This window comes from Callorhinchus milii, unplaced genomic scaffold (genome assembly GCF_018977255.1).
Source record: "Callorhinchus milii isolate IMCB2004 unplaced genomic scaffold, IMCB_Cmil_1.0 Scaffold5, whole genome shotgun sequence".
NCBI lineage: Eukaryota > Metazoa > Chordata > Chondrichthyes > Chimaeriformes > Callorhinchidae > Callorhinchus > Callorhinchus milii.
Genome location: NW_024704746.1, coordinates 38,722,687 through 38,748,459, shown reverse-complemented (window position 1 = coordinate 38,748,459; position 25,773 = coordinate 38,722,687). Strand labels below are relative to the sequence as shown.

The following is a 25,773-nucleotide window of genomic DNA, read 5'->3' as shown; positions in this document are numbered from 1 at the left end:
GCTACTTAAGCATTGTGATGGGTTTTCACATGTGTCAGACACCCGGCTGACCCCCAAAAAATACATGGTATAAAGAAAGAGCAGGGATTGCTCTTCAGACTGATGCAGTGTAGGAGCTATCTTCACCATAGGCTCAGTGGATCAAATGATGCCCTTCTGTTCTGTAATTTTTATGATTCTGTAAGCACATACAAATGGTTTATGTGTACTGTGGAACAGAGTCAGGAAATGTATGGGTTGTGAAACCATTTGACTGAACTGTCACAATACTTTGGCTATCAATTTCACAAAAAAACACTTCCAACAAACAGAAAGGCAAAAGCAGACACACAAACACTAAACAGAACGAATGCAGGTTCATTATAGGTACGACAGTGAAAATTGAGCTTTAATTTCTATCCAAGCTTAAAAAAATAAAAATTCATTTGAAGTTGCAAACAGTGGTATTTATTATCACGTTCACGATACCGAGGTGTACAACAACTGTTAAATTTGTGTTGGAATTTTTTGAATTACTGTGCATTCATTTTAAATTTCCCCTTCAACTAGTCCACACTGTAGCATTACAGTGCATTACAGTGTACAGAGACTAAGACCAAGTATCCTAGAGAGTGCATGTTAATACAGCAGTATTTTAGAATTTTACTATTACCCTAACAATATTTTAAAGATTTTTTTNCAATGCATTTACACACGATAAGATTTACAACATTGGACATGATGAAGGATTTGAGTTCTTAGTTGACACACCACACACTATTTCAATATAGAAATAAATTAGAATCAATCAGTCCCCGCCCAGTGCTGCCCTGGCCTCTTCAACGTTTCTTGATCACATTTTGCTTGCTGTTCCCTGTTCTGTTAACGCTAGTGCTCATGTGGGGAAAATGGACCGTTGGGGTCCGCTCTGTCGGCCCGTACAATCCCAAATTTCTTGCTGCAGCTGACTTCCTGGGAGGTTTAACACTAGGAAAAGGGCTGAATCCTTGTGTCTTTGTCGTGCTGGATCTGTGTGCTATGTCTGAAGTTCCTTTGTCAGAATCTGAAGAGTCAGATGAGTGCCTTTGGCTCTGCGGTGGACTGGGTAGCTCCTCCGCATTAGCATCAGTCTGGCTTAGGTCTAAAGCTTCGAGCTGATCCTGAACTACAGTCATGTTACCATTTGAATCCCTGTAAACTGGTTCAGGAGATTGCCCATCTGCTGGTGCTGATACTCGATCCTCAACGCTTTTGCTGTCCGCTTCTGCGCTCTCAGCAGAGCTCAGGGACAGTTCCACAACTGGTTTGTCACGTCTCTCTTTAGTCGGGTTATTTTGCTCCTCAATTAGCCCTATGGTGTCACTGCAGCTCAGCTGGCTCTTGTTCCTTGCTAAGTTTTTTCGGTGAACTCGAATGTGAGTGCGCCATGGCGAGTTCAGCTTGGATTTCGCATCTTCGTGTGAGCTCTTTGACCCGGGCGTGTGAAAAGTGGCATTTCGAGTGACCCTGTTAGTCGTTCTCAGTTTCTTACCAAGAAGCAGGTGGTTCATCATTGGAGCCTGAGTGACCTGTGAAGGCAGTAGTGTGGAGACAGGTCCCTCAGCTGTCAATGAAAGGAAAAGCTAATTAATAAAAGATTGGGCAGGTTACATTCTCCAGCTGCAGAATCCCATCTCCACATTCCCTGAAACCATTAGCAGAATAAATCACAGCTGGCACATAAAGTTCAGGTTGGAATAAAAGGGTTCCATACATACAATATAATTTACATTGATGTAGCACCTTTCACATCAGGAGAATGTGTCAAAGTGGTTAACGCTGCTGGGTGCGTACTTGAACTTGGGGGTGGAAACTGAAGAGGGTGGGGGAGGGGAAAAATGACTGAAAGCATGGTCAAACAGGTACATCTTGAGATGGACATTAGTTGAGGTGAGGGAGTAGAGTACAGTATTCATTTATTACTTATTGACTGTAGTGCAAAGTTGTTAAAACACAAATCATACAATGTTTGGAGATTGAACACAGCCTTCACAGCTCACAACCAACTGACGTCCTGACAGTCTGTCAGACATCAAGTCCTGGATGAGAGCCAACTTTCTACAGCTGAATGTTATGAAGACAGAGGCCTCCTGATTGGCTCATGTCAGCACCTCCACACCTCAGGCACTGGCAGCATCAGCATCCAAGGATGCCCACTCCACCTCACCAAGTCAGTCAGAAACCCAGGCGTCTTGTTCGACCCTCAACTGTCCTTTCTCCCCCATATCCGTGCCATGACCTGCTCTGCCTTCCCCCACCAATGCAACATTGCTCAACTCCACCACTGCCTCACCCCTCAGGCCGCCGGAACCCTCATACATGTATTCGTCATCACAAGGTTCGACTACAGAAACTCCATGCTTCTTCGGCCTCCCCACCTCTTCCGTGCACAAGCTGCAGATTATCCAGAACTCTGTAGCTCGTGTCCTCTCCCGCACCAGGCTCTGTGACCCCATCAACCCCACCCTCGCCCGGCTCCACTGGCTCCCCATCCCTCAGGGGATAGAATTCAAAATCCTCATCATCACTTTCAAGGCCCTCCACAGCTCTGCCCCCTCCTACCTCTCTGACCTGCTGATCCCCTATCAACCTGTCCATTCCCTCCATTCAGCAGGCTCCGGTCTGCTCCGTGTCTCCCGCCCGACCGGCCCTACCATCAGCGGCTGGGCTTTCAGTCTCTGCCACCACACTCTGGAACTCCATCCCACAATCCCTTCGCCTTACTCCCTCCCTTGCCTCCTCCAAGGTACGACTCAAGACCCTCCTTTTCGACCGTGCTGCCCTCCTACCTCTGCCCTCCCTCATCTCAACCCTGCCCCCCCACGCTCAGGTCCACGCACGACTGTTCAGCATCTTGGGACATCCTCCCAATGTGAAAGGCCCTTTATAAATGTAATTTTGTGGTTGTTGTTTTGTTGTACAGTAACCACACAAATTGAACATGAGGAGTGGAAAGGTGTCTTATTTCCCAACACCACATTGCTTCACAAGAAAACAAATATTCCAGTGGGGGTGGAGTGTCTAAGAAAAGACCAATAAAAGAACCAGATATTACATTCAGATGGATGAACTTATTCACCATTCAACCCTTGTGAAGGAAGATTGATTTTAAGACCCCAAAGTTCACCGAACCGCCATGAACTGCTCCAATGAATAAATATATATACACAGAATAAAGAGGAACTTTTTTTGGGGGTGAATATTAAAAAAATTAGACTCGTATACCCTACAGAAGCAAAATATTAAATTATTCCAAGTGGCAATGTAACTTTAGTCTCTTAATATACAGCTAACTCTTGATAACTTGATCCTGGCTTTTGTCTCTGCCATTTAAGTCATCATACTATCAATATCCTGGCCGCATTTATTTATGTTTTATACATAGGCTTAACTGGCCACTCAAGATAACTCGTCACTGAGCCTTTTCACCTTGGAGTGACGAGTTATCAGGAGTTTACTGTATTACAATCATATTGGTGAAATTAAAATATCTATAAATAAAATAATAAAAACAAAAAATAAAACACTAACTTCTTCCAATAGCATTATTCATCTGGTCCCTGGGATCAGGGATGATCCCAGGATTAATTTCTTCTTCTGTTCCTAATAAAAGAAACAAACAAGTATAAAAAAGTGTGGAACAAAGTTCTTGCAGCTGTGCTTAGTCTCCAGAATCTTTGCAGTGTTAGCAAGGTGACGAGTTGCTCTTGGGACCATCAGGGTTCTCCTACTTTAGTAACTTCTGTCGTGGTATTTGAGGAGAGGAGCATCTTAGGGTTATGGAATGAATCCTAACATGAATAGGAGAACATAAACACAATGTGTGTTGTGAATATGAGCCAAAAACTGCGATTGACATGTTCAGCAAAACGAGTGATAAGTGATCAGTTAAAGGATGGCACTTATGTAGAGCAATTGAGTGATAGAGAGTGACAAGCAGGAATTAGAGCTGATTTTAAGACTTACATGAAAAAGAGTGAATTAATTTGAGTTAAAAAGAAAATCGAAAAGGTAAAGAAGGAATTACGCTGGAGTAGAGTACAATTCTGCACATGGTGTAACGGGGCTGTCCACACTCCAGAGGCTGTTCAACAGAGAAGAGCAACGAGGATGATGCTTAGTGTCAGAGCAATGAGTTATGAATAACAATTAGACAAGTTAGGTCTTTTCAGTCTTGGAAAAAGATGCTTCATAGGACACAGTATAGAGGTCTATGCAATTTTAAATGGAATTGAGAAAGAAAACTCAGAACAGTGCTTTCAGATATGGCAAGGCAGCAGATCAAGAGGGCACAGGTTAAGTTGTTAAGTAAATTCTTGATAACTTGATCCTGGCTTTTGTCACTATCATTTAAGTTATCATACTATCAATATACCGACCGCATTTATTTGTGGATTTATACATACACCTAACCGGCCGTTCAAGATAATTTGTCACTGAGCCTTTTCACCTTGGAGTGACGAGTTATCAGGCGTTTACTGTATTACAATCATATTGGTGAAATTAAAATACCTATAAATAAAATAATAAAAACAAAAAATAAAACACTAACTTCTTCCAATAGCATTATTCATCTGGTCCCTGGGATCAGGGATGATCCCAGGATTAATTTCTTCTTCTGTTCCTAATAAAAGAAACAAACAAGTATAAAAAAGTGTGGAACAAAGTTCTTGCAGCTGTGCTTAGTCTCCAGAAGCTTTGCAGTGTTAGCAAGGTGACGAGTTGCCCTTGGACCATCAGGGTTCTCCTACATTAGTGATTTCTGTCCTGGCATTTGAGGAGAGGAGCATCTTAGGGTTATGGAATAAATCCTAACATCAATTTGAGAACATAAACATAATGCATGTTGTGAATGTAAGGAGAAAACAGCGATTGACATGTTCAGCAAAATAAATGGCATGTGATCAGTTGAAGGATGGCACTTATGCAGATGCAGTCCTATGCAGAACAATTGAGTGATAGAGTGACAAGCACCTAGCAGGAATTAGAGCTGGTTTTAAGACTTATAAGAAAGAGTGAGTTAATTTGAGTTCTAAAAAAAAATTGAAAATTGCAAAATTGCTCCCTGTCAGGCCCCATATAGAGAAATTGAGAAAGTAAACTCAGTACAGTGCTTTCCGATATGGGAAGGCAGCAGAACAAGAGGGCATAGGTTTAGAGTTTCAAAGGGCAATTTCAAGATGGTATTTCTTTATCCAAAGGGTAGCGGTTAACAACCAGAAAAGAAGGCTGTTGAGCTCAGGTTTCTGGATTAATTTAATAGCTTGATGCTGTGATGGGTAGGTATTCTGGAAAGATAAAATCAAAAGGGCCGAGGTCTTTCTTCTTTCAAGCCGATCTTGTGAATTGAGCAGTTGTAGTGCTCAATGTCTGGACGGAACAAAGATCCTAGTATAAAAAAACAAATACAGGTCCCTCAAAGGTTGAGTAGGTAAATGCACTGCCAGTCTACTACACTACAGGTTCAATCCCTAGTCTTTGCCGGCAATAAAATGGATCTCAACTCAGCTCCCAATCACGTTTTGGTGCCCTCTGCTGGAAAGTGAATATGAGGACAAGACTGTGTTCAGCTGGACAGCTTGCTATCACTTGCCCACTGGTGGGAACGCACACATGGAGAATAATCACTTGATCAAGAGGACAACTGGTACCTCCAGATCTGCAGCCCAGCAGCCAGAATCAGCACCTTCAGGACAGGAGGGAAGAATATGTTGTTTAAAAAAATTATTTAAAAAAATGAATTGAGAAGAAGTGGAGACATCAATATAGTGGGGGCTCCAATACGCAATAATAATAATATACAATAAGGGGGGAACAAAAACTTTGCAGATTTAGTTTTCATTTTCTTCCCTTTGGCATCGTTTTGGAGAAAGGAATTCTATTCTCTGGCTAACTCAGGCCCAGATCGAATGATTGTAATCCGAATCTCAGTGCTAGGATGTGCTTTTATCTTTGGGACTCAATGTAAACATTTTAAAAAAAATGTATTTTAAAAATGAAATCTACCCTTCAGAATTAAAAAGTGCACTTACTTTTTCAAATCTCTGCAGGTGATCAATGTATTATTTGACTCTCTGCTGAATAATGGCTAAACTGAATTTTAAAAATCATTTGAAAAGATTTTTTTTGTCTGCATCATCATAGAACAAGGATTAAAAGTCCTCATTTCAGACCTGAGTGTAGTAATGTCCTTTATCTCAGGCAATATATTTCTACAGCTCCTGATGAGTCCTGTTGAGCCATTTGATCAGCTGTGTGAGAGCTCTTTAGTCTCCCATTCAGTTTGCTAATTGTCACAAAAACCATGAAGTAAAATGCACATCATAAGGAAAATATATTTTTAACTGGATATGAAAGGAGATTCTAACTAGTCAGAATAAAATACAGTGAAACATTGAAGCAGGACCTTTAAAGAAGTCGATACAATCTACAAATCTACATAAATAGCCACCTATCTTAAAGAACACATTTGATTCAGTTCCAACGCAGACTATCAGTTCCTTGGGATGTCCTCCCGACGTGAAAGGCGCTATACAAATGTGATTTGTATTGTTATAGACCATGATATCAGTGAAACTAAGCATGGCTGGATTTGCAAGGTGGTTAGTAAACTAAAAGAACAAGAGACATGAAGCCAATACTGAAGCACTATATAATTAGTGGCTGCAACTGTATCCGGTAAAAAGCAGAAACGATGGAAATGCAAGTAAGTCAATAAACTAGCAGCCTGGCTCATGTCAGCCAGGCTGAGTTTGTAGCACTCCCACCTCTGAATTGGAAGACTCTGACTGTACCTGATCTGATGAAGATGAGGTGTGCCTGTTGCTGCTGCTGCCGTTTCTTTATCCTGGCGTACTGGCGCTTCAGTGCATTGATGTCAGTTGTCATACGCTCCATCATCATGCTATTAAATGCTGAGTGATGCTCACTGCGGCTGGCATCGATAGCCCCGGGGCTGAGCTCTGCTATGTTGCTCGATTTCAGGATCTGGTCTTCCCGCTGATCTAGAGAACAAAGGCAGAAACTCCTTCGGCAAAGCTAAAATTCACCCCCATGGTAAGTAAGCAGGGCAGTATTCCTCTCAGTGAGCTTATATCTAGGTTTAACACAGAGTGCAGGTTTCATCACTGATGTAAGCCTCTGTTGCTGGCTTGATTTTTTACCCAACAGATAAAAGCCTGGATTTATTTGTTCACAAACTGTAATTAATCATAATAATCCTTGCATTTAATATAGCACTTTTTCACGTCTTCTGGACGTCTCAAAGAGTTTCACTGAATAAACTGTAAAGTGAATTGACTATATTTGTGGGCGAAATGCGGCAGCCAATTGCGCGCAGCAATGTCCCACAAACAGTCGTGGATTGAGTGACCAAATTATTATTGTGTTCTTTTTCTTGGGGGATTATTATCAGGCGTGTGAAGCAAGGAAACTTGCCCATGGTTTCACCCTACCAGAATTGAACCCAGCTCTCTCGCTTGCGAGGCGAGTGCTCTAACCACTGAGCTACAGGATTACCACTACAGTTGGAAGGACAAAGCGTTGGGAATTCTGAGACAATTTCTACCTTCAGGCTGGGTTTCTACTAATGATGAAGCTGCATTACCTTTACATTGTTATTTTTACATTGGAATAAAGGAAAGAACATTGTTATCCCACTATCCTACTTGGGGGGGGGGGGGGGGGAAGGTAAGCGGCGTCTCCTTGGAGCTGAACTGGCTCCAAGGTGACATGTTTGGCAACAGAATGTCAGAATTGAGCCAGCCCTCTGGGTGGTCTCTCTCTCTAGATACATAAATTTTATATATATATATGATACATAAATTTTATATATATATATATATAAATTTTATATATGTATGATATATAAATTATATATATAAATTATATATATAATGTAAACCCACATATGATATATATATGGGTTTATATTGACTCCTCTTGTATAAAACTGCTCAGCAACACTGATAATTAGGAGACCTAACAACCCTAACTGAATAATAATAATCCTTGCATTTAATATATTGGCTTGTCACGTCTTTGAGACATCTCAACGACTGAACAGCTCTGAAATTAGCTCCAATGACTCAGGGTGGAAGTAGGGAGGAACACATAATGTGGGCCAATGATAATAAAGGAGGTGCTGTGATAGTTGAAAACAAAGTCATTAATTAAAATGTTGCAATGGTTCAAAACCAAAATTGAAATACCATCATAATTATACCAGCAGCGTGCGGTCTCGGAGTCTGACACAAACTGAGCACCTGGTTGACAGAAGTGTCTATTTTAATCTCATTGAAATTACTAAAAGATACGATTTCTAATGGGATTTCTTAATGAAGCTCCAAAGTCCCACAAGCGGGGAGTTCTTTTGGTAATAGGAAGTATGGTGTGCTGACTCAAGAGAATTTTATCCAACATGATCTACTTCTGAAGAAGCAATCTCCCTTCCCATTTCTAATCTGAATTAAAGGTTCCAATTTCTGATGGGAACCTTATTAAGTTGTGACAGCCTGCCTGTCCGACATCGAGTCCTGGACGAGAGACAACTTTCTTCAGCTCAACGTGCGAAAAACCGAGGCCCTCCTGATTGGCTCACGTCAGCGCCTCCGCACCTCAGGCGCTGACACCATCAGCATCCAAGGCTGCACTCTCCACCTCTCAAAGCCAGTCAGGAACCTCGGCGTTTTGTTCGACCCTGAGCTGTCCTTTCTCCCTCACATCCGCACCACAACTGGCACCGCCTTCCATCACCTCCGGAATATCGCCAGATTACGGCACTACCTCACCCCTCACGCTGCTGAAACCCTGGTTCACGCCTTTGTCACCTCAAGGCTGGACTATGGGAACTCTCTCCTCGCCGGCCTTCCCGGCACCTCCCTCCACAAGCTGCAGGTCATTCAGAACTCTGCAGCTCGTGTACTGTCCCGCACCAGGCTTCGGGACCACATCACTCCTACCCTCGCTCGCCTCCACTGGCTCCCCATCCCCCAGAGGATTGATTTCAAGATCCTCATCCTCACCTACAAGGCCATTCACGGCCTTGCTCCCTCCTACCTCTCCAACCTACTATCCCCCTACCTACCTGCCCGTACCCTCCGTTCCTCTGGCTCCGGTCTGCTCCACGTCCCCCGCCCCAACCGCCCTACTATCGGTGGTCGGGCCTTCAGCCTCTCAGCCCCGAGGCTCTGGAACTCCATCCCCCAGTGCCTTCGCCTTGCTTCCTCCCTTTCCTCCTTCAAGGCCGGTCTCAAAACCTTTCTCTTTGACCGTGCCTTCAGCTCCCCTCTCGACTCTCTTCCTCCTCCTCGCTCCCTCCCTTCCCTCCCCTCACCCTGACCATTTCCCCCCTCCTCTCTCCCTCCCTTCCCTCCCCTCACCCTGACCATTTCCCCCCTGCTCGGGTCATGACCCAACTGTGCAGCGCCTTGGGACGTCCTCCTGACGTGAAAGGCGCTCTATAAATGGAATCTTGTTGTTGTTGTTGTTGTTGTGGTGTAGTGGATACTGTTGCATCTTACGACTAGAAGCTCACTAGTTCGAATCCTGGTCCATACTAGACTTTCACGTCTCAACGAGGGCTATTAGCTCCAGCTCTCCCATGGTTAGGGAAGAGAAAAGCAGCCAGGAATCGTGCTCTGCACTCTCTGCAGCACCCTCTACCAGTTGACCGTGTGTGTGGCAGCCAGGACAGGCTCAGCTGTGACACCCTCTACAGTCGAAAGGCCTGCCTGCACTGTCTGCCAAAGATCACACATGACAGAGAGGTACCAGCCAGTGAGGAGAAAATTGGAAAGTAATTGGATGCTAAAAAAAATCATTTTAAACCCCATTCATGTATATGAATTTGCTAAGGAAGTCACAGATTACAATCATGTGTGCATTTCTGCTTTCTTTAGGTTTTTCTGCTTAATTAAACTTTTCTGCTTTCAGATAACATCAGCAACAAAAAAAACCCTTACCTTTAACTTGTTTTTGATATTTCTGTAGTTCTGGTGCCAGCAAACTACTAAATGGTCCCAGGCAGCCGACGGCAGAAGCCATAGCATCTTCATCATCCAGATCAATCTCTTCATCACTATCCTTCATTTTATTCAGGCTCCTGTAGTGTTAGTTAAATGAGGTAGAAGAGGAAGGAAAATAATAATCCTTACATTTGATATAGCACCTTTCACATCAGAGTGATGTTAAGAAGTGCTTCACTGGAATTACTGTAAAGTCTAGTGACTGCATATTTCATAGGTGAATATGGCAGTAAATTTTACTCTGAAGGATAGCACCTGAACAATGCAGTGCCCCCCAGCACTGGAGTGTCAACCTAGACTATGTAAATTCAAAATCCCAATGTTGGACCTGAACCCACAGCCTTGTGACTCGAAGTGCAACCAACTGAGCCAGCCTGACAGCTAAAATCCAAATAAGCATTGTTCAAGTAATGTTACAGTCTAGTCATCTCAGTGCTATAAAATGAAGGGCTACAAGACTGTGAGATATCACAAGAAGCCAGATTTTTTTATAGCCTTTAAATCAATCACCTCCACCACTCATTGTATTGTGTGAATGGTCAAATGCTGCAGCAAGATATACAAGGTGACCAAAATGTTGTGATATCTACCATATTATCTAAATTTAAAAAAATCAGTGTTTCTTTAAGACTTATTAGACATTTCAGTGGTAACACGACATTTTGGTCGTGAGATTTTAAATTTGCATCTGGCCTTGGCGAGTCCCAACCTGCACTCTACAAGACCAGTGAAGTTAGTGAAGTTAGGGTCTCAAGAATCAACTTATTTTAGCAATCAATATGCAACCTTAAAATTGAGCTTTATCTCTATGTACTGGATATATACGTATGCGTGGACTCCCAGTTTGGTTCGGATATTCTTAAGCATGGTGATGGGTTTCCACATGTGTCAGACAGGTTGACCAAAAACAAATGGATACAAATGTATTGCATTATTAAGAATTGTATCTTTACCCTTGTGATGCAGAAGACTTTACAGGTGCTGGGAATGGAGTGATATTGTAAGTGTATTTCTCTCTAAGTTCAGCCAGTTGTGGAAAGGGAAAAGGAGCCATTGAATAGAGAGTCTGTAAACAAGGAAAGCAAGACACAGTATTGAAAGGGAGCATTAGTTCCTTAAATTGCATAAAAACACATGGATAACCTCCATGCACTAGTAAGTTTAGTGACTTCTCAATGTGTGTGGTTTCCTATTATAATTACACATTGTTAGAGAGTGTTACACTTACCAGCACATTATCCCCAACGGGTAGGCACATCAGTGGAGGGCTGAAAATGAATTCACTGCCTTGGCAGTCAGGACCAATGCACTTACCCTGCTGGCATGCCTAACTGAAGCATTCTTCTAAAACCTGTCCAAGTCTGTCCTTGTCTCCATTATTCTTTCTTATCAAAATTTACAATCAGTACCTACTGCAACTATCTCACACATGGAGTAAAAAAACGATAAACAATTATTAGATCATTTTGGAAATGAAATCCTAGAATTCTTTCGACCGTATCTGTTTCCTAATGAAGCAAATCATGTTAAAAATTGTTTGCTTTCGGACAGTCTTAGCTCTAGTTGTCATTTCCAATTTACCAATCCTGTTTCTCAGAATAGACACCCACTCTCAATGGCAGTGGGTTGACTCTGCATCTTCTGTATTCACTGCATATCTCACTGACCTGACATCATTCACAATGAAGCATGCCAGAACGTGGCAAGGACTGTTTAAACACTTCAAGCACCAAAGCTTAAGGACCAGCTGGAAGAGGGGTTCTCACACAGCATGCATTTTTTAAAAACAGTTTGACAGGGCAATTACACACATGCAAAATCTGTTCAAACAAAACTCTTCTTAAAATAAAATACTAAAGGTCCTAAATTGTATTGAGTGCCAAAATCCATTATAAAATGTATTTATTTTAAGTTTGCTGATGAACACACTACATGATGTTCATTTATTCAGAGGTTAATGGTAATATAAGATGCTGCACCAAGTGTTTTGTTCTATCAAAGCAATCTGGCCATTGCAACTTAATGGATGACACAACCTCACTTCCCCACCCCGCAGGTAAACATACACACAACACAAGCTGTTATCGCCCATTTCATAGAGCTTTCCCATGAAAAAAATAAAATCAATAATAATTCAAGAGCAGCAGTAATGGAGAAACGTCACCTGTTCAATTGCTAGGTTGGATATTGGTGCAATGATAGGACATCTTATAGTCAGGGCGAAATAATGGCATTGGAAAGGGCTAGCTGAAGTTTTAGTGTTGCAGAGAATGTGCATTACCAGTGGTGTAGGACCACCTTTTGAATGCAGCTGTAAAGCATTGCAGCAATGATCAGTCAACAGTTATACTGTAGCTTCTGCGTTGGGCCAGCGCCCAAGATTGCTGATACAAGACTTGCGATATCCGTAGGCTGCAGTAACTGATCCAGTCCTTTCAGTTGTACAAGGTTTCTCTCCTAACAAAACTGTTTTTATTAGAACCCTGTTCCTGGTGAAAAGGATATTGTTAGGTGGATGCAATTGTTTCAGTGTATACAACGTATATTAAATTCCAGTAACCAAACAAATGTTGACTGTTGTTTGAAAACGTAGAATGGTTAGTACGTTCTTCTGCTGCTCTCCTGACTCCTGCTAATAACCACACTTAAGGTAGAAACAACAGCAAGATTGCATTTATAGAGCGCCTTTCACGTCGGGACACTATGACACTATGATAACAACAACAACAACTTGCATTTATATAGACAGGGTAGTGCCCCAGAAGCCTGCCAGGGCTACAGAGGGAAAAAGAGCCAGAGTTCCTGCTTCTGATCAACATCTTGTTCATTCTTGCAGGAAGATGTGATTGAGTGATGTTGCATATGGATGCAATTGGGCTAATAATGCTCCCTCTCCCACTCCCCTCCTAAACAGCTTGCTGGCGCTCACAGTGTCAGATCACACATAAAGATTGCCAGTATCAGAGACTTGCCAGTACTTCAGAACAGTACCCAGCAGGAGTCACCACCTTCAGGAAAGGAGGCGGAGAGAAGTGAGGAAAGAAAAAAAAACTTTAGAAAGTAAGGTCAATAGTGAAGTATAATATAATGTGAAATGTCTGAATAATCATATGGGCCATCCATAAACAATGGACTTGGGGAACTACCATGTTTTCTATCCTTAATGTTGTATCAACATCTGAACAATATATTCATAATCGTTGTGGATAAAAGTGACATTAAGGAACCCGCAAGTTTCCTTTTTTAAATGCAATTTGCTCATCACTATTATATTTATCCAGCAACATTTTTAATAAAAACAAATTATTGCTTAGGGCTTTCCAGGTGTTCAAAATCTACCTTAACCTGGTATCAGTATGCATCAATAAAGGTGTAATGGGGAGCATTTTCTCTAACCCATCCCAAATCCTCATTGTACTTTACAACAATCTGAATGACCTTGTGTGGTTTACAACTTGTACCGGCTGTGATGGATCAGTGAACAAGAATATAACTAATAGTTGCTGTCATTTGTTAATGTGTGTCTGTCAAATAAATTCCGAATGGCAACACAGATACATGCCTGGAACTGACTAACCCAAACCATTAATCTGATCCCACATTTTCTGTGCTGTAACACACTGAAAGCTCTTCCATCTGCACTCAGTGTTTACATGAAACATTCGCTAGAATGGTTCAATTTCCTGCATTGGGAACAAGTCACGTACCGTCTTAGCCTCGCAAAGTACCAATAATGTTTATCCAGACAGAGCATTCAGGAAGTGAAGATAAGGAGGACAGCTTGGTTTCCTCCAGTTAGAAAGATATATTTGCTGGTTTTATGGCTAGTCTTACATGTTTGTTTTTGGAACTATTCGCGAGGATGAATCAGTGCCTGCAGAAGAGGTAAGGAAAGATATTGGAGCAGACAGGAGAAAAATGACTGTGGCTTCTACTTGCCCTCATTGCCATGACAATTGAAAGCTGACAGCTGGTTGTTGCAACAATCTGAAGGTCACACAACTGCATTCTGTGAGCAAACTGCTTTTTATTACTCAGGAAGCAGCACTTCCTTGTACACATTGCGTAGCTGCTTCTAGATTGATGACATTGCTGTCATCGGTTCTGCTAACATCCAGAATGCCGGATTCATGAGACAATGGTTCTAAATTGTGCCATTTGCAAACCAGATTTGTTGGGATGATTGCAAATTCTGCTCACCGGGTTTTTTGAGACTTTGATGACTTGGTATCTGGTATCCATACTGTGCGAATTTCATCATGAATTTCGCAAAACTGCAAGCCGTGATTAACCTGATAAATCTGGTTGGAGAAGATTGGAAAGAAGACCCCAATCATGTAAAAAGAAATCAGATTCTAGAATTCTGAGTAACAAGTCTGTTGCCTATTTCCTTTTTAATAGTTCTTCATTGAGTGATTGTTTTGAGGACAATTATATCGTTTGATGTGAGCCTTCTGCCAGCAAATTAGTTGGACAAATGACAGCATTTTCTCCAACATTCACCCAGGTCCTGTATTTTAAGCTATTCAACCATGGGAGTGAGATGAAGAGAAGAAACCAACACAGCATAGCCTGATCCAGTCCTCACTGACACCCAATTGTATGATAGGCAATTGACTGATCTGTAGCACCCTAGCCCAGGGTCACTGATCCCAATTGTTGCCCAGCTCTCCTGTCCTGTCTGAAATCATTCAGCACAAAATTGAACCAAGAATCTTAAATGGCTCAGTAACACACCATGCAGAGTGTTTATCAAGTCAGCCATTGGAGAAGAATGCACCATCTGCCCATCATTATTCCTCCATTTATTTTTCAGAGCACTGTATAGGCGGTCAACAAGGCACAGAACGAGATGTAGACTGTGAGCCCAAGCAATGGGTGGAATATTACCTATTTCTTAGTTAATGGGAGAGAATTCCTCCAGTGGTAATTGGGAGACTACACAATTTAGCAGTGTGTGCATGTGGTGGGGTCACTGGATAACATGCAGGAGCAGGGGGGCAGCTGACATACACTTCCAGCATCAGGCACTTTGAAAAGCCAATAATATTGCACCCCCTGGAACTTCATTCAATATCAGCAAATTGAGTAAGACCAGGGAACAATTCGAGACCTTTCTTATCTGTAGGTTTTTGTTTGATGACCCATTGAAATTCAAACAAAAAACACCAGGAACCAAGCTGCTGACCTGCATCAGCTCACTGCTGTCAATCAGATTATTCTCCAACATTTCTTGAGTCAGTCTTCCCATCGTGCTGTAAAACTCATCTGCACTCTCGCAGTCTTCAATTCTCCTGGTTAAATAACAAAGAGGTTGCTGTCATTATTGCTGCTGCAAGAAAAATACACCAATTATCTATTTTAAACCCTGGGTCGTCTTTCCAACTTGAAGGGTGCTGCACAAGTATAATTTTTTGTTGTTGTTAAACACAGGCAAAAATGCTTTCCAACAGATATTGGCATACAAAACTTTTCTTAATTTTAAAAACAACTTTGACTAGCAAACCTACACACTAATGCTTCGCAATTGGTAAATAGATAATGGTTATATGATGCAATCCATTCATTTAAATTGATTTTTCCATTGAATATTGATTTAAAATGTTCCTGCAATATTTGATGTTAGATATTAAATATTTAATATTAGATACATTTTTTGGTAACTTGGTGGTGCAAAATGGTACTCACAGATTAAAATCCTAGTCTTGGCAGGGAAGCACTTTACCGCCCATGTCAATGCACTGTCAGGATCAGTGGTCTGTCAGACACAGCACTAAGTGGAAGCTGGCTGCCTCTCTGATAGGTAACCTTATTCAGGTTACCTTATTCACCCTGTGATGTGACAATGCACAGAGCAACTAGCCTACTGCCTCCCTCGCTACCCTGTTGGCAGCTTCGCTGCTGCCTCCCTGATAATCCAGCCCACATAATGCCAATTTACTATCTTCAATCCACGACTGTTTGTGGGACACTGCCGTGTGCAACTGACTACCACCTTTTGTCCACAAAATATACAGTCAATTCACTTTAGAGTATATTCTGTGAAGCGCTTTGAGACGTCTGGAAGATGTGATAATACATAATACATCTCATCCTTTTTGTATCCTGGAAGCTTCATCACAGTTGAATGTAGGTCAATATGATGCCTGAGAGAAGAATGGAGGCAGCACTCACTGTTCAGCTTCTCTCCTGTACACTATTCTATGGGGAGTTCCTTTCAGAAGCATGAAATCATTATCATGTTCATTGGCATTCCAGCTGACTGGTTAATGTTCCAGACAGTTTTTACTTATTTTCTAATCTTGTTTGCTCAGTCTGAAAGCCTACATGATATTACTTACCCTAATGTGTTGTGGATTTTAATGACATCCATGTTAAAATAAACTACTGTTAAAAAAACACATTTCATACATTTTTATGGGAGTTTATTTTAAAAAAGGCATCTCACAGCGAATAAAGTTTTGTGAGATGAGATTTTTTCCCCTTGGATTTACATTTATCAAATTATGCTCCCATAAATCTTAATTTGGGATGTGTGCTGCATTGTTGAACATGCTGTTGCTTCAGATGAGACATTAAACTGAGGTCCAGTCTGCCTGTTCAGATGGACGTTAAAGATCCCTGGCACTATTCAAAATAAGCAGAGAGCCTTTTCCAATGCCCTGACCAACAATCTCCAGATAAAATTGTCAATTCACTTCATGGCTATTTGTTGCACACTGAATGTGGAACATTGCTGTGCACAAATTGGCTGCAAAGTACATAGTCACTACATTTTACAGGAAAATCTTATGAAGTGCTTTGAGATCTCCTGATGTAAAAAACATTGTAACAAATGCAAAGATTATTATTCTTAGTTCAAGCAATCGTCACTTCCGGTATTAGAAACAATTGGATAGAGAGCTGGTATCACTAATCCTTGCTGGGGGTAAACTCTAGTCCTGCTCTTTTCCCTGTTATTTAATCCATATTTGGGGAATCAAACACCTGTCACAATTTATACATCCTCCAAAAAAATACGATTGAGAAGGATATTTCTCCAATTTACTAATCGCTATTTAAAAATAACTTCTTCTCCCCCCTTCCCCACCCTGCAACAAAATGACTCAAATTGGTTTCTGTTTGAGTGACTGCATACTGCTGGCTATTTCATTAGTGCTTCAAGTTAAATTAAAACAGATCAGTGGAATTCATTGAACATGTTTATCCATTCTGTCTTGTTTTAATTGTCTCAGAGCCAAGCATTGTTTTCTAGTACAGTATTTCACTTCCTACTGAATTCAGTAAAGTGATGGGAGTCTGAGCTGAACATGAAAACAGAGTTCACAACTCACCAGATGTACGAGTTACCATGGGAGAGAAATTACTCTTCCTTTCTCCCTCAATTTTCTTCATTCCTCCTCCTTTACTCCACAGACATAAAGTTCCACAGACACACTGTTGCTCAAGTGATCATTCTTTATTCATACGTCTATGCAGTTTTACATAGATTGTACAGCACGGAAACAGGCCATTGGGCCCAACTAGTCCATGCCACCGAGTTTCCAGTAGGAGTCACTGGCTCTTGGCAGGAGCAGCCAACCTGTTGTCCTTTTTTCCCTTTCCCACCTCCATAGCTGCAGGCACCTTCTACAATGTTTCTTGCTATGTTGCAACCAAGATCAGATAACTCATATCAGGTATCCATCCTGGACTCCTTCTGGTTGGTTTGCTTTAATTTTGCATTGATAAAACTAGTTACCAACTGATCTTATGTGGGAGCAAAAATATAAGTTTACATTCAATATATTTTAAAAATATCTTCCAGCTTGAAAACAACAATAACTTGTCTTTAAGGGCTAACAGAGAGGGGCAGAGACACTACCCTGAGCTTCCGGTTTCTTGCCACTTCAATTCTCCCTCTCATTCTGACCTCTCCATCTACGGTCTCCTAAGCTGTTCCAATGAGCCACAGCGCAAGCTTGAGGAACAGCACCTCATTTATCTGCGAGAGACCTTACAGCTCTCTGGCCTCAATATTGATTTCAACAATTTCAGACAATAACAGTTCATCTTGCCCCACCCTCTTCTGTGACCATTACTACATCATCTTGGTCCCAAACACACTTTTTCTCTCTCTGATCTGCCTGTTTTGTTTCCAAAACCCCCCTCTCTGTTAGCCCTTAAAAACCTCTCCCTCCCAACATGCCCCAGTTCTAACGAAGAGTCATGGACCCGAAACGTTGACTCACTTTCCTTTCTCCATAGATGCTGCCTTGAATTGCTGAGCGTTCCCAGCGACTCCTGTTTTAATTTCAGATTTCCAGCATCTGCAGTATTTTGCATTTTGTTAATAACTTGCCTTATATGTATCTCAAAGCACTTCACAAAATATATTTGTTAAGAAATGAAGTGAAGGTTTTTTTTACAATTATAATAATCCTTGCATTTTGATATTGTGCCTTTATATACACAACATTCCATAAAAAACAAGATGAATTGGGTGTAAATTTGGGCTGAGGAAGTGAATGTAACCAAAACCTTTACAGACACAATTGGTTGAATGGTTTCCTTCCATGCTGAAAATTGCTGTTTCTATGTCCATTGTGCCTCACCAATGTGGGGGAACACAAACTCAAGAATCAATAGAGGGCTGATCATATGCATAGTGCGGGGGCAAATACATTCACACTAAAATGAGGTTAAATGACAACTTACTCCCCAAGCTTTGCCCAGATCGCCAGCGCCACTCGCAGAATCACCTCAGACCCTTCAAAGAACACAGAGTCCCAGATCCGTAACACTGTATGATTCGGAAGGCAGGTAGCAAACAGGGTGAGAAACCACTGCATGGTGAAGACGTTGGTCAGGGGAGGTTCATAGCTGCCTGTCAAACAATAAAGTAGTGATGATTATTGATCAACATTTACTTATTCAGTTTTGTGCAGTAGGTTCTAGAATTGATACTATTGGCTCAAACCACTTGAATAATAATCATCCTTGCATTTGATAATGCTCCTTTTGTGTTGGGAGGCTATCTTAAAGAGTTTCACAGCATTCATTGTAAAGTGCACTGACTGTGTATTTTGTAGGTGAACATGGCAGCCAAATTTCACAAAGCAATGCCCCACAAACAGCCATAAAGTGAATGACCAATCTTATTTGGTCAGGATACTGGGAAAACCTCTCTACTCTTTTCAATTAGTGCCACGGGATCTTTAATGTCCACCTGAACAGGCAGACGGAACTTTGGTTTAACGCTATATCCAAAGGACGGCATTTCCAACAATGAAACACACTCCTAGCACCATACTGGAATGTCAACCTAGACTGTATGTTTAGCAGTCTTGGCAGAAAAACTCTTTAAGGAGAAAAGCTGAAGCTGTACAATATTAAGATTTCACTCCCTTAAATATAAATAGCAGCAGCCTTCCATTAAAAGATTGGATTTTTGATTTTCATTAAATATGAGTAGTTTTCCTCAGGTGAATAACTGAGATATAGACAAGCAAATTAATTTTGAATCCTTCTCTAGATTGAGGTAGTCTAGTCAAAACTGATACATTTACTTTGCCACTGTACAAATAAAATAAACAGGAGGGCCCCATTTAGTAATATACGTATGGATCAAAAGATGCCAGACTTGCCCTGAAAACACCTAATTCCTCAGATAAAGACACAGTATATTCATCAGATGGAAAATATTAATAGTTCCATGAAAAAGAAATACCACATGAATGAAGAAAGTCACCAGTGCTGATGTTCAGACCTCAAGGAGATTTACCTGCACTCTCCTTATTGGCAGCTTTCTGGAGATTGCCGAGATGCTGGGAAAGCTCAGGTAACTTTATGTGGAGGAGATCTCGAAAGACGGCCATGTCCACTGATAATGCACGTAGGTTATTGGCAAAATAACTCTCAGGGAGCACTTTATCAATCAAGTAAATCATTACCTATAGAAGAACAAGGAAAGCAAGCAGGAAATATTAATTCAGGGGCACTCCCCACCACATGCACCATATCCCGTACATAACTTGGAAACATCACATTTTGTCAGCTTATTAAAAAAAAACCTCTCAAAGCCAGTCAGGAACCTCGGCGTTCTATTCGACCCTGAGCTGTCCTTTCTTCCTCATATCCGTGCCACAACTGGCACCGGCTTCCATCACCTCCGAAACATCGGCAGACTACGGCACTACCTCACCCCTCACGCTGCTGAAACTCTGGTCCACGCCTTTATCACCTCAAGGCTGGACTCCCTCTTCGCCGGCCTTCCCGGCACCTCCCTCCACAAGCTGCAGGTCATTCAGAACTCTGAGGCTCGTGTACTGTCCCGCACCAGGCTTCGGGACCACATTATTCCCACCCTCGCTCGACTCCACTGGCTCCGCATCCCCCAGAGGATCGAATTCAAGATCCTCATCCTCACCTACAAGGTCATTCATGGCCTTGCTCCCTCCTACCTCTCTGACCTGCTATTCCCCTAATTACCTGCCCGTACCCTCCGTTCCTCTGGCTCCGGTCTGCTCCACATCCCCCGCCCTAACCGCCCTACCATCGGTGGCCGGGCTTTCAGCCTCTCAGCCCCTAGGCTCTGGAACTCAATCCCCCAGTGCCTTCGCCTTGCCTCCTCCCTTTCCTCCTTCAAGGCCGGTCTCAAGACCTTTCTCTGCGACCGTGCCTTCAGCTCCCCTCCTTGCTCCCTCCCTTCCCTCCCCTCACCCTGACCATTTCCCTCCTGCTCGGGTCCCGACCCAATTGTCCAGCGCCTTGGGACATCCTCCCAAGGCGCTGGACAAGGAAAGTGAAAGGCGCTCTATGAATGAAATCTTGTTGTTGTTGTTAAAATTATGCAAAATTTTAAGAAAAAATCTTCAGCCTTAATTTGGAAGCTTTTTTTTCCCCACAATTCTTTGTAAGAACCGGCTTCTAAATAGCCTTAAAATTAAAAATTTCAAACTTCGGGTCACTGGAATGTTGCAGCACAGTTTAGTGCACTCTCTGAATATGTGTAAAATACACAAATCTTCAGTCTAAATTCCATAACACTACAGAAAAATCAAACCACAAATCAGCCAATCTCCCTTTATTTGAAACAAAGCGTGATTAATGGCAACTACAATCACTGGCTATCTTAGACAAACCTTGCGGTGGTGTTCGATTGACACAGGTTCACATAACTCGCCTTTCATTATGATTACATTACAGATGCTACCCAGTGCAATATGAAACATGTGAGATTGACATCCCAAATGTGCCCCATAACTAGTCCTATAGAGGCAGAGACCATTTTGATGCTATTTACTTATACTGTAGAATAGATTCAAGGGTGCAGCAGGAGCAATAACTTCACCATATTATCATTGAGGATGTGTGCTTGTTGACATGTGTCCTAGAGGTAAGTCTAGTCACAACACAATCTCGCTGCAGGGTCATTACGTTTATTTACATCACAAAATAAACCCTGGTATCATTAAGTTGATGAACAAACTGAAATACATTCACAAACTTGTTCTGTGTCACTATGCTTACCTTCAGAGCATCACCCTCATTTCCTTCCATCACTTCCAATATGAGAGCTGCAAGAACATTGAAACCCTGGCAGTAGCCTACAAATTTGTTCCATCGAGCATAGGCCAGTAGAACTCTCTTCAACACTACACGATCCTGCTCAGCTTCTTGCCCACAATAAGAACTGCAGCCTGTTCTGTGAAGGTCCTTGATTCATAAACAGTTACAAATGTGAGACACAATCTACGTTCCAGACCTTCAAGTAAATGAGTTAACAACAGCGATTATCTAGGTTTGGTCTTGAAAGATTTCTAATTCCTACAATTGGACTAGAAGTGAGTGTAACTCTGTGCAGGACAAAGACAGCAGAAACAGTAAGGAAATGCCACTGAATTTACATATCTTGGAGGTTATGAATAATACTTGCATTTGATATATCATCTTATCATGCTGTTGAGATGTCTCAAAGCGCTTCATAGGCTTTTATAGTGAAATGTAGTTACTGTGTGTTTGTATGCAATATTGCCTTATTAGAGCTGCAAGAATAATTTACTACTTGTATACTGAGGATCATTCCCTAACTAAGTGTGGTCAGGTCTGTTGCTACAGAGATGTAGGGGGTAGAAGCTAATATGTCCTTGGAATGCACAGTTTTGTAAATTTCCACAATAAGTACAATAAAAGACAAATTCAACAGTGAAAGATTAAATTTGCTTATGGTTAGGTTTATTTCTTCCTTGGTGAATTGGTGCTCATTTATGTGAGCCAGTGGAAAATATTTCCACTGTTTGTACTTCATGTTAGTGCCAAGTGCTCTTAGGTCAGGAATGGTGCTGTTTGCATGTACAGCAAATCTGCTCCCCTCTAACCCAAGGATCTTAAGTCGAAAAAGAAGATTTCCACAACATCAATGTGTCAATTTCACAAGCCTTTTACAAACTGTTTTAAGCTCTGCATCACTGGACACTACTCATTTGGTTCATCTCATCTCTCTTTCTCTTGTACCTTAATGGTGTGGTGCCTTGTATTATGAACCTTGACTCTTTACCTTCTCAATGAAAAAAATCTTGTGGCCTTCTGAGTGAGACTATTAAAGTCTCAAGACACAATTATTGTCCAAGACCCAAACACAATGACAATCATTTCCTACACCACTTGCAATAGACAGTGACCATCCATTGTCAGTCACAACAATTCAATGATGAGCTAAATCTGCACCAAGACACCATCTGAAACTGATACCACAGACAATCATTCCAGACAACTTTCAGTGTGTTGCTCAATTACCATTGAAGCCCCTGGAAAGAAATGCAATGTGAAAACCACTTAAAACATTTTTTTCCAATTGACATCAGTATGGTCATGGTTGCTCCACAAAAAGGCGAGCATTTGTGTAATGTAAAAAAAATGCTTATCCATTTTGGCATAAATTCTAAATGTCAAGCTGGTACAGCTGAGGCAACCCATCGGTACTAAGGATCATCTGCGCAGTTTACTGATTAGTTTTTCACAGCAGTAGCTATAGCAACATGTATCCTGGCTGGCCACTCCTGTGAGGATGTCTTGATATGCTTTTAGTATTTGTCTTTTCAGATAGGAACCTGGAGTTACAGTGTGTTTTCAGCAACAGCTTACATCGAAATGAATAGGTGTGCAGACAGTTGCGTTTTTTTTCCAGTTGAACAAAAAAAAACAACTCAGAGAAACATAAACAAGATTGAATCTGAGCAATATGGTAATTAAATGACCATTAATTCTTTTTCCTTCCTAAGAATGCGCAGCAATCGGAAAGGTCACAATTTTGATAAGCTGTTTTTGCTAGGAAATATTACGAGGGTAATTCTCCCCTTGTTAGTAAGTACCAATCAACTCAAAAATCTTTTGTGTGTTCACTTGCCATCACTCTCCTTTTCAAATAACTCACACTTCAGAAATCGTGACTGTCTAGAAAAATTAAAACCATTGTTGCAATACTTAAAATCGCTGAAGCTTTTTTAACCCGGAGATTATTTTTTCCACAAAAGAATGCCATTATAACTCCGATAATGACTATGGAGACCCCCTGTAAAGTATTAAAGTCTTAAAGTGCTCAGCTTGCCTCAGCTGATAGCACTCTCGTCTCTTAGTCAGAAGGTTGTCGACTCTTGTCTTGATCAGGATTTAAGTGCACAAATAGACTGATACCGTGCATGTTCGGAGCTGCTATTTGTTTGGGATAAGGCAATGAATCGACGTTCTGTCTAGCTTTTCAGATGGACATTAAAGATTGCCTTTTTTTTTAAATAAGAGAAGAGTTTCTCCCTGTATGCTGATCAAACATCTTGCACCTTAATTAATTATTCATCTCCAGGCTGTTTGAGGAACATGGTTGTGTGTAAAATGGCTGCATGCTTGCTTACAAAAAGTCACTCTACTTGTCAGTTATTGCTTGTGAAGCCCTTTGAAATATTTGAACTTCATTAAGTCCTATAAAAATGCAAGTTCTTTAACAATTACGATAACTTTGAATGTAAAAACTTATAAAATCGTCTAAGCAACTCCTGAACAGAATATAGTATGTCTCGAATTGATTGTTAGAGAATTGCATACCAAATACTTCTATTCCAATATACAAACATACATACACTCACATACATAGCCACATACATACATGCCCAAAATGGGTTGGACGTTACCTTTACAATTTGAATTCCCATTGAATCATCATCAGGGTTGCTCCTATCATTAAATGCAAAGCGCATTGTCTTCTCCCAGTCAATTGAGATACTGTGCAAGTATTGGTCTGCTAGCGTCAGCCAAACCTGAAAAGGAACAGTGTTACAATGAGACTCTAAATGAAGTTCTATAAATTACAACAAACTTGAACCAAAGATTCTTATAAGACGTAGATGTACACACAACAAAGTCTGTCAATGTGAAAAGGTTCTAAAATATTAAATGGTTCTTTTCTTTATGCAAAATGGCTGCTGTGTTTGCCGACAAAAACAACCATTACACAACAGTAAGTATGGTGAAGCATGTTGGAATACAACATTATTGGCACTATAAAAATGCAAGTTCATTCTTTGTTTCTTTCTTAGTATAAATGAAAGTAAATTCATAGCCTCTGAATTAGCAACCAACATAGGAGGTGCAGTTTGAGAATGGAGTTTTCTAAAATAATAGGTGACGTCACAAGAAAAATTAAAGATGTGACATTTATTTTCAGAGCTTCTTCAATGAGATGTGTTTCTGCAATACCCAAAGTGGGAGTTCTCCGGAAATCATCCACTTTACATGGCAAGGCACATTTTCTGGAACTGGCAGCATCAAAAGTAGCTCCATGTGTTCAGATTTTCTATTTTTTTTTCTAATTGGGAGTGTAACATCAGCGCAAACAGTTGCTTGGTCTCACAGGAGACTGAGTGAGCTATATTTTACCTTCCTTAAAGAATAAGCAAGTTGACTCTACTCAATACTTTCCCAAATCTAACACTCCACCTTTCTGGAGCAGTATTTTTAAAACCAGTTTCGTATTCAGTTCATTGTTCCTGTGTTTTTCAGTTTAATTAAATGTCTTTCATGTGGAACTTTGCCAACATTTCTGAAAGCCTAAATGATCACATTGGAATTGATTTCAGAAGTTCATTAACACACTGCACTTATCATTTTGCAGATGAATAACGCCGCTGATGTTTTTCTGCACGATGTTAGTAAGTTGCTAAGCAAGAATGATCTAAACAGTAAAAAACACTGAAAAATCATCAAAAAATAAGGATTCTGGAGTTTGGCTTGCGGATAATCAAGGTATCAAGGCAGCAATGCCAGAACCCTAATATGTCATCTACCACTCCTCACATGTTTTAGAAAACTCCATTCTCATTGCAATAAACTATTACTTATACTAATACTATTGCTTCCTCAGGTTTACTGTCTTTTTGAGAATTTGGATATTTCTCAAATGGACATAATACTGCATTTGCACCAATGATACTCACCCAATAAGATCATCTCAATTCACTATGAAAAGTATTGCAAAACTCAGGAGATCTGACAGACCACACAGGATGTTAGATATCGTTAAAAACAGTGCAAATTGAAAATCAGCTGATCTGCCTAATTTCGTCTAACATGTTACACAAAAGGTTACAGTATATATATGATGTCTTATTCAAGACTGACAGTTCACTTTATGACTTCAGAGATTGTCACTCGAATCACATAATTTCCATCAATCTTCATTGTCTATTGTTTATGTATC

At 41.0% G+C, this 25,773-nt stretch overlaps 1 protein-coding gene across 3 annotated transcripts in view; it reads right to left on the bottom strand.

Moving 5' to 3' along the window:
• Nucleotides 1-424: 424 nt before the first annotated feature.
• Nucleotides 425-25,773, bottom strand: part of tbc1d30 (TBC1 domain family, member 30) — a 38,383-nt gene continuing 13,034 nt past the window's right edge. For 2 of the 3 annotated variants that reach the window (XM_007904938.2, XM_007904939.2), the window contains 11 exons: nucleotides 24,209-24,334; nucleotides 21,555-21,740; nucleotides 19,807-19,975; nucleotides 18,741-18,909; nucleotides 15,232-15,337; nucleotides 10,997-11,109; nucleotides 9,981-10,120; nucleotides 6,813-7,022; nucleotides 4,571-4,642; nucleotides 3,550-3,621; nucleotides 425-1,582 (listed from right to left, as the gene is read on the bottom strand). In XM_007904938.2, coding sequence (XP_007903129.1) covers nucleotides 819-1,582; nucleotides 3,550-3,621; nucleotides 4,571-4,642; nucleotides 6,813-7,022; nucleotides 9,981-10,120; nucleotides 10,997-11,109; nucleotides 15,232-15,337; nucleotides 18,741-18,909; nucleotides 19,807-19,975; nucleotides 21,555-21,740; nucleotides 24,209-24,334 — 2,127 coding nt within the window. In that variant the 3' untranslated portion in view covers nucleotides 425-818. The remainder of the gene's footprint in view (nucleotides 1,583-3,549; nucleotides 3,622-4,570; nucleotides 4,643-6,812; nucleotides 7,023-9,980; nucleotides 10,121-10,996; nucleotides 11,110-15,231; nucleotides 15,338-18,740; nucleotides 18,910-19,806; nucleotides 19,976-21,554; nucleotides 21,741-24,208; nucleotides 24,335-25,773) is intronic. The other variant, XM_007904940.2, reaches the window with a different exon arrangement.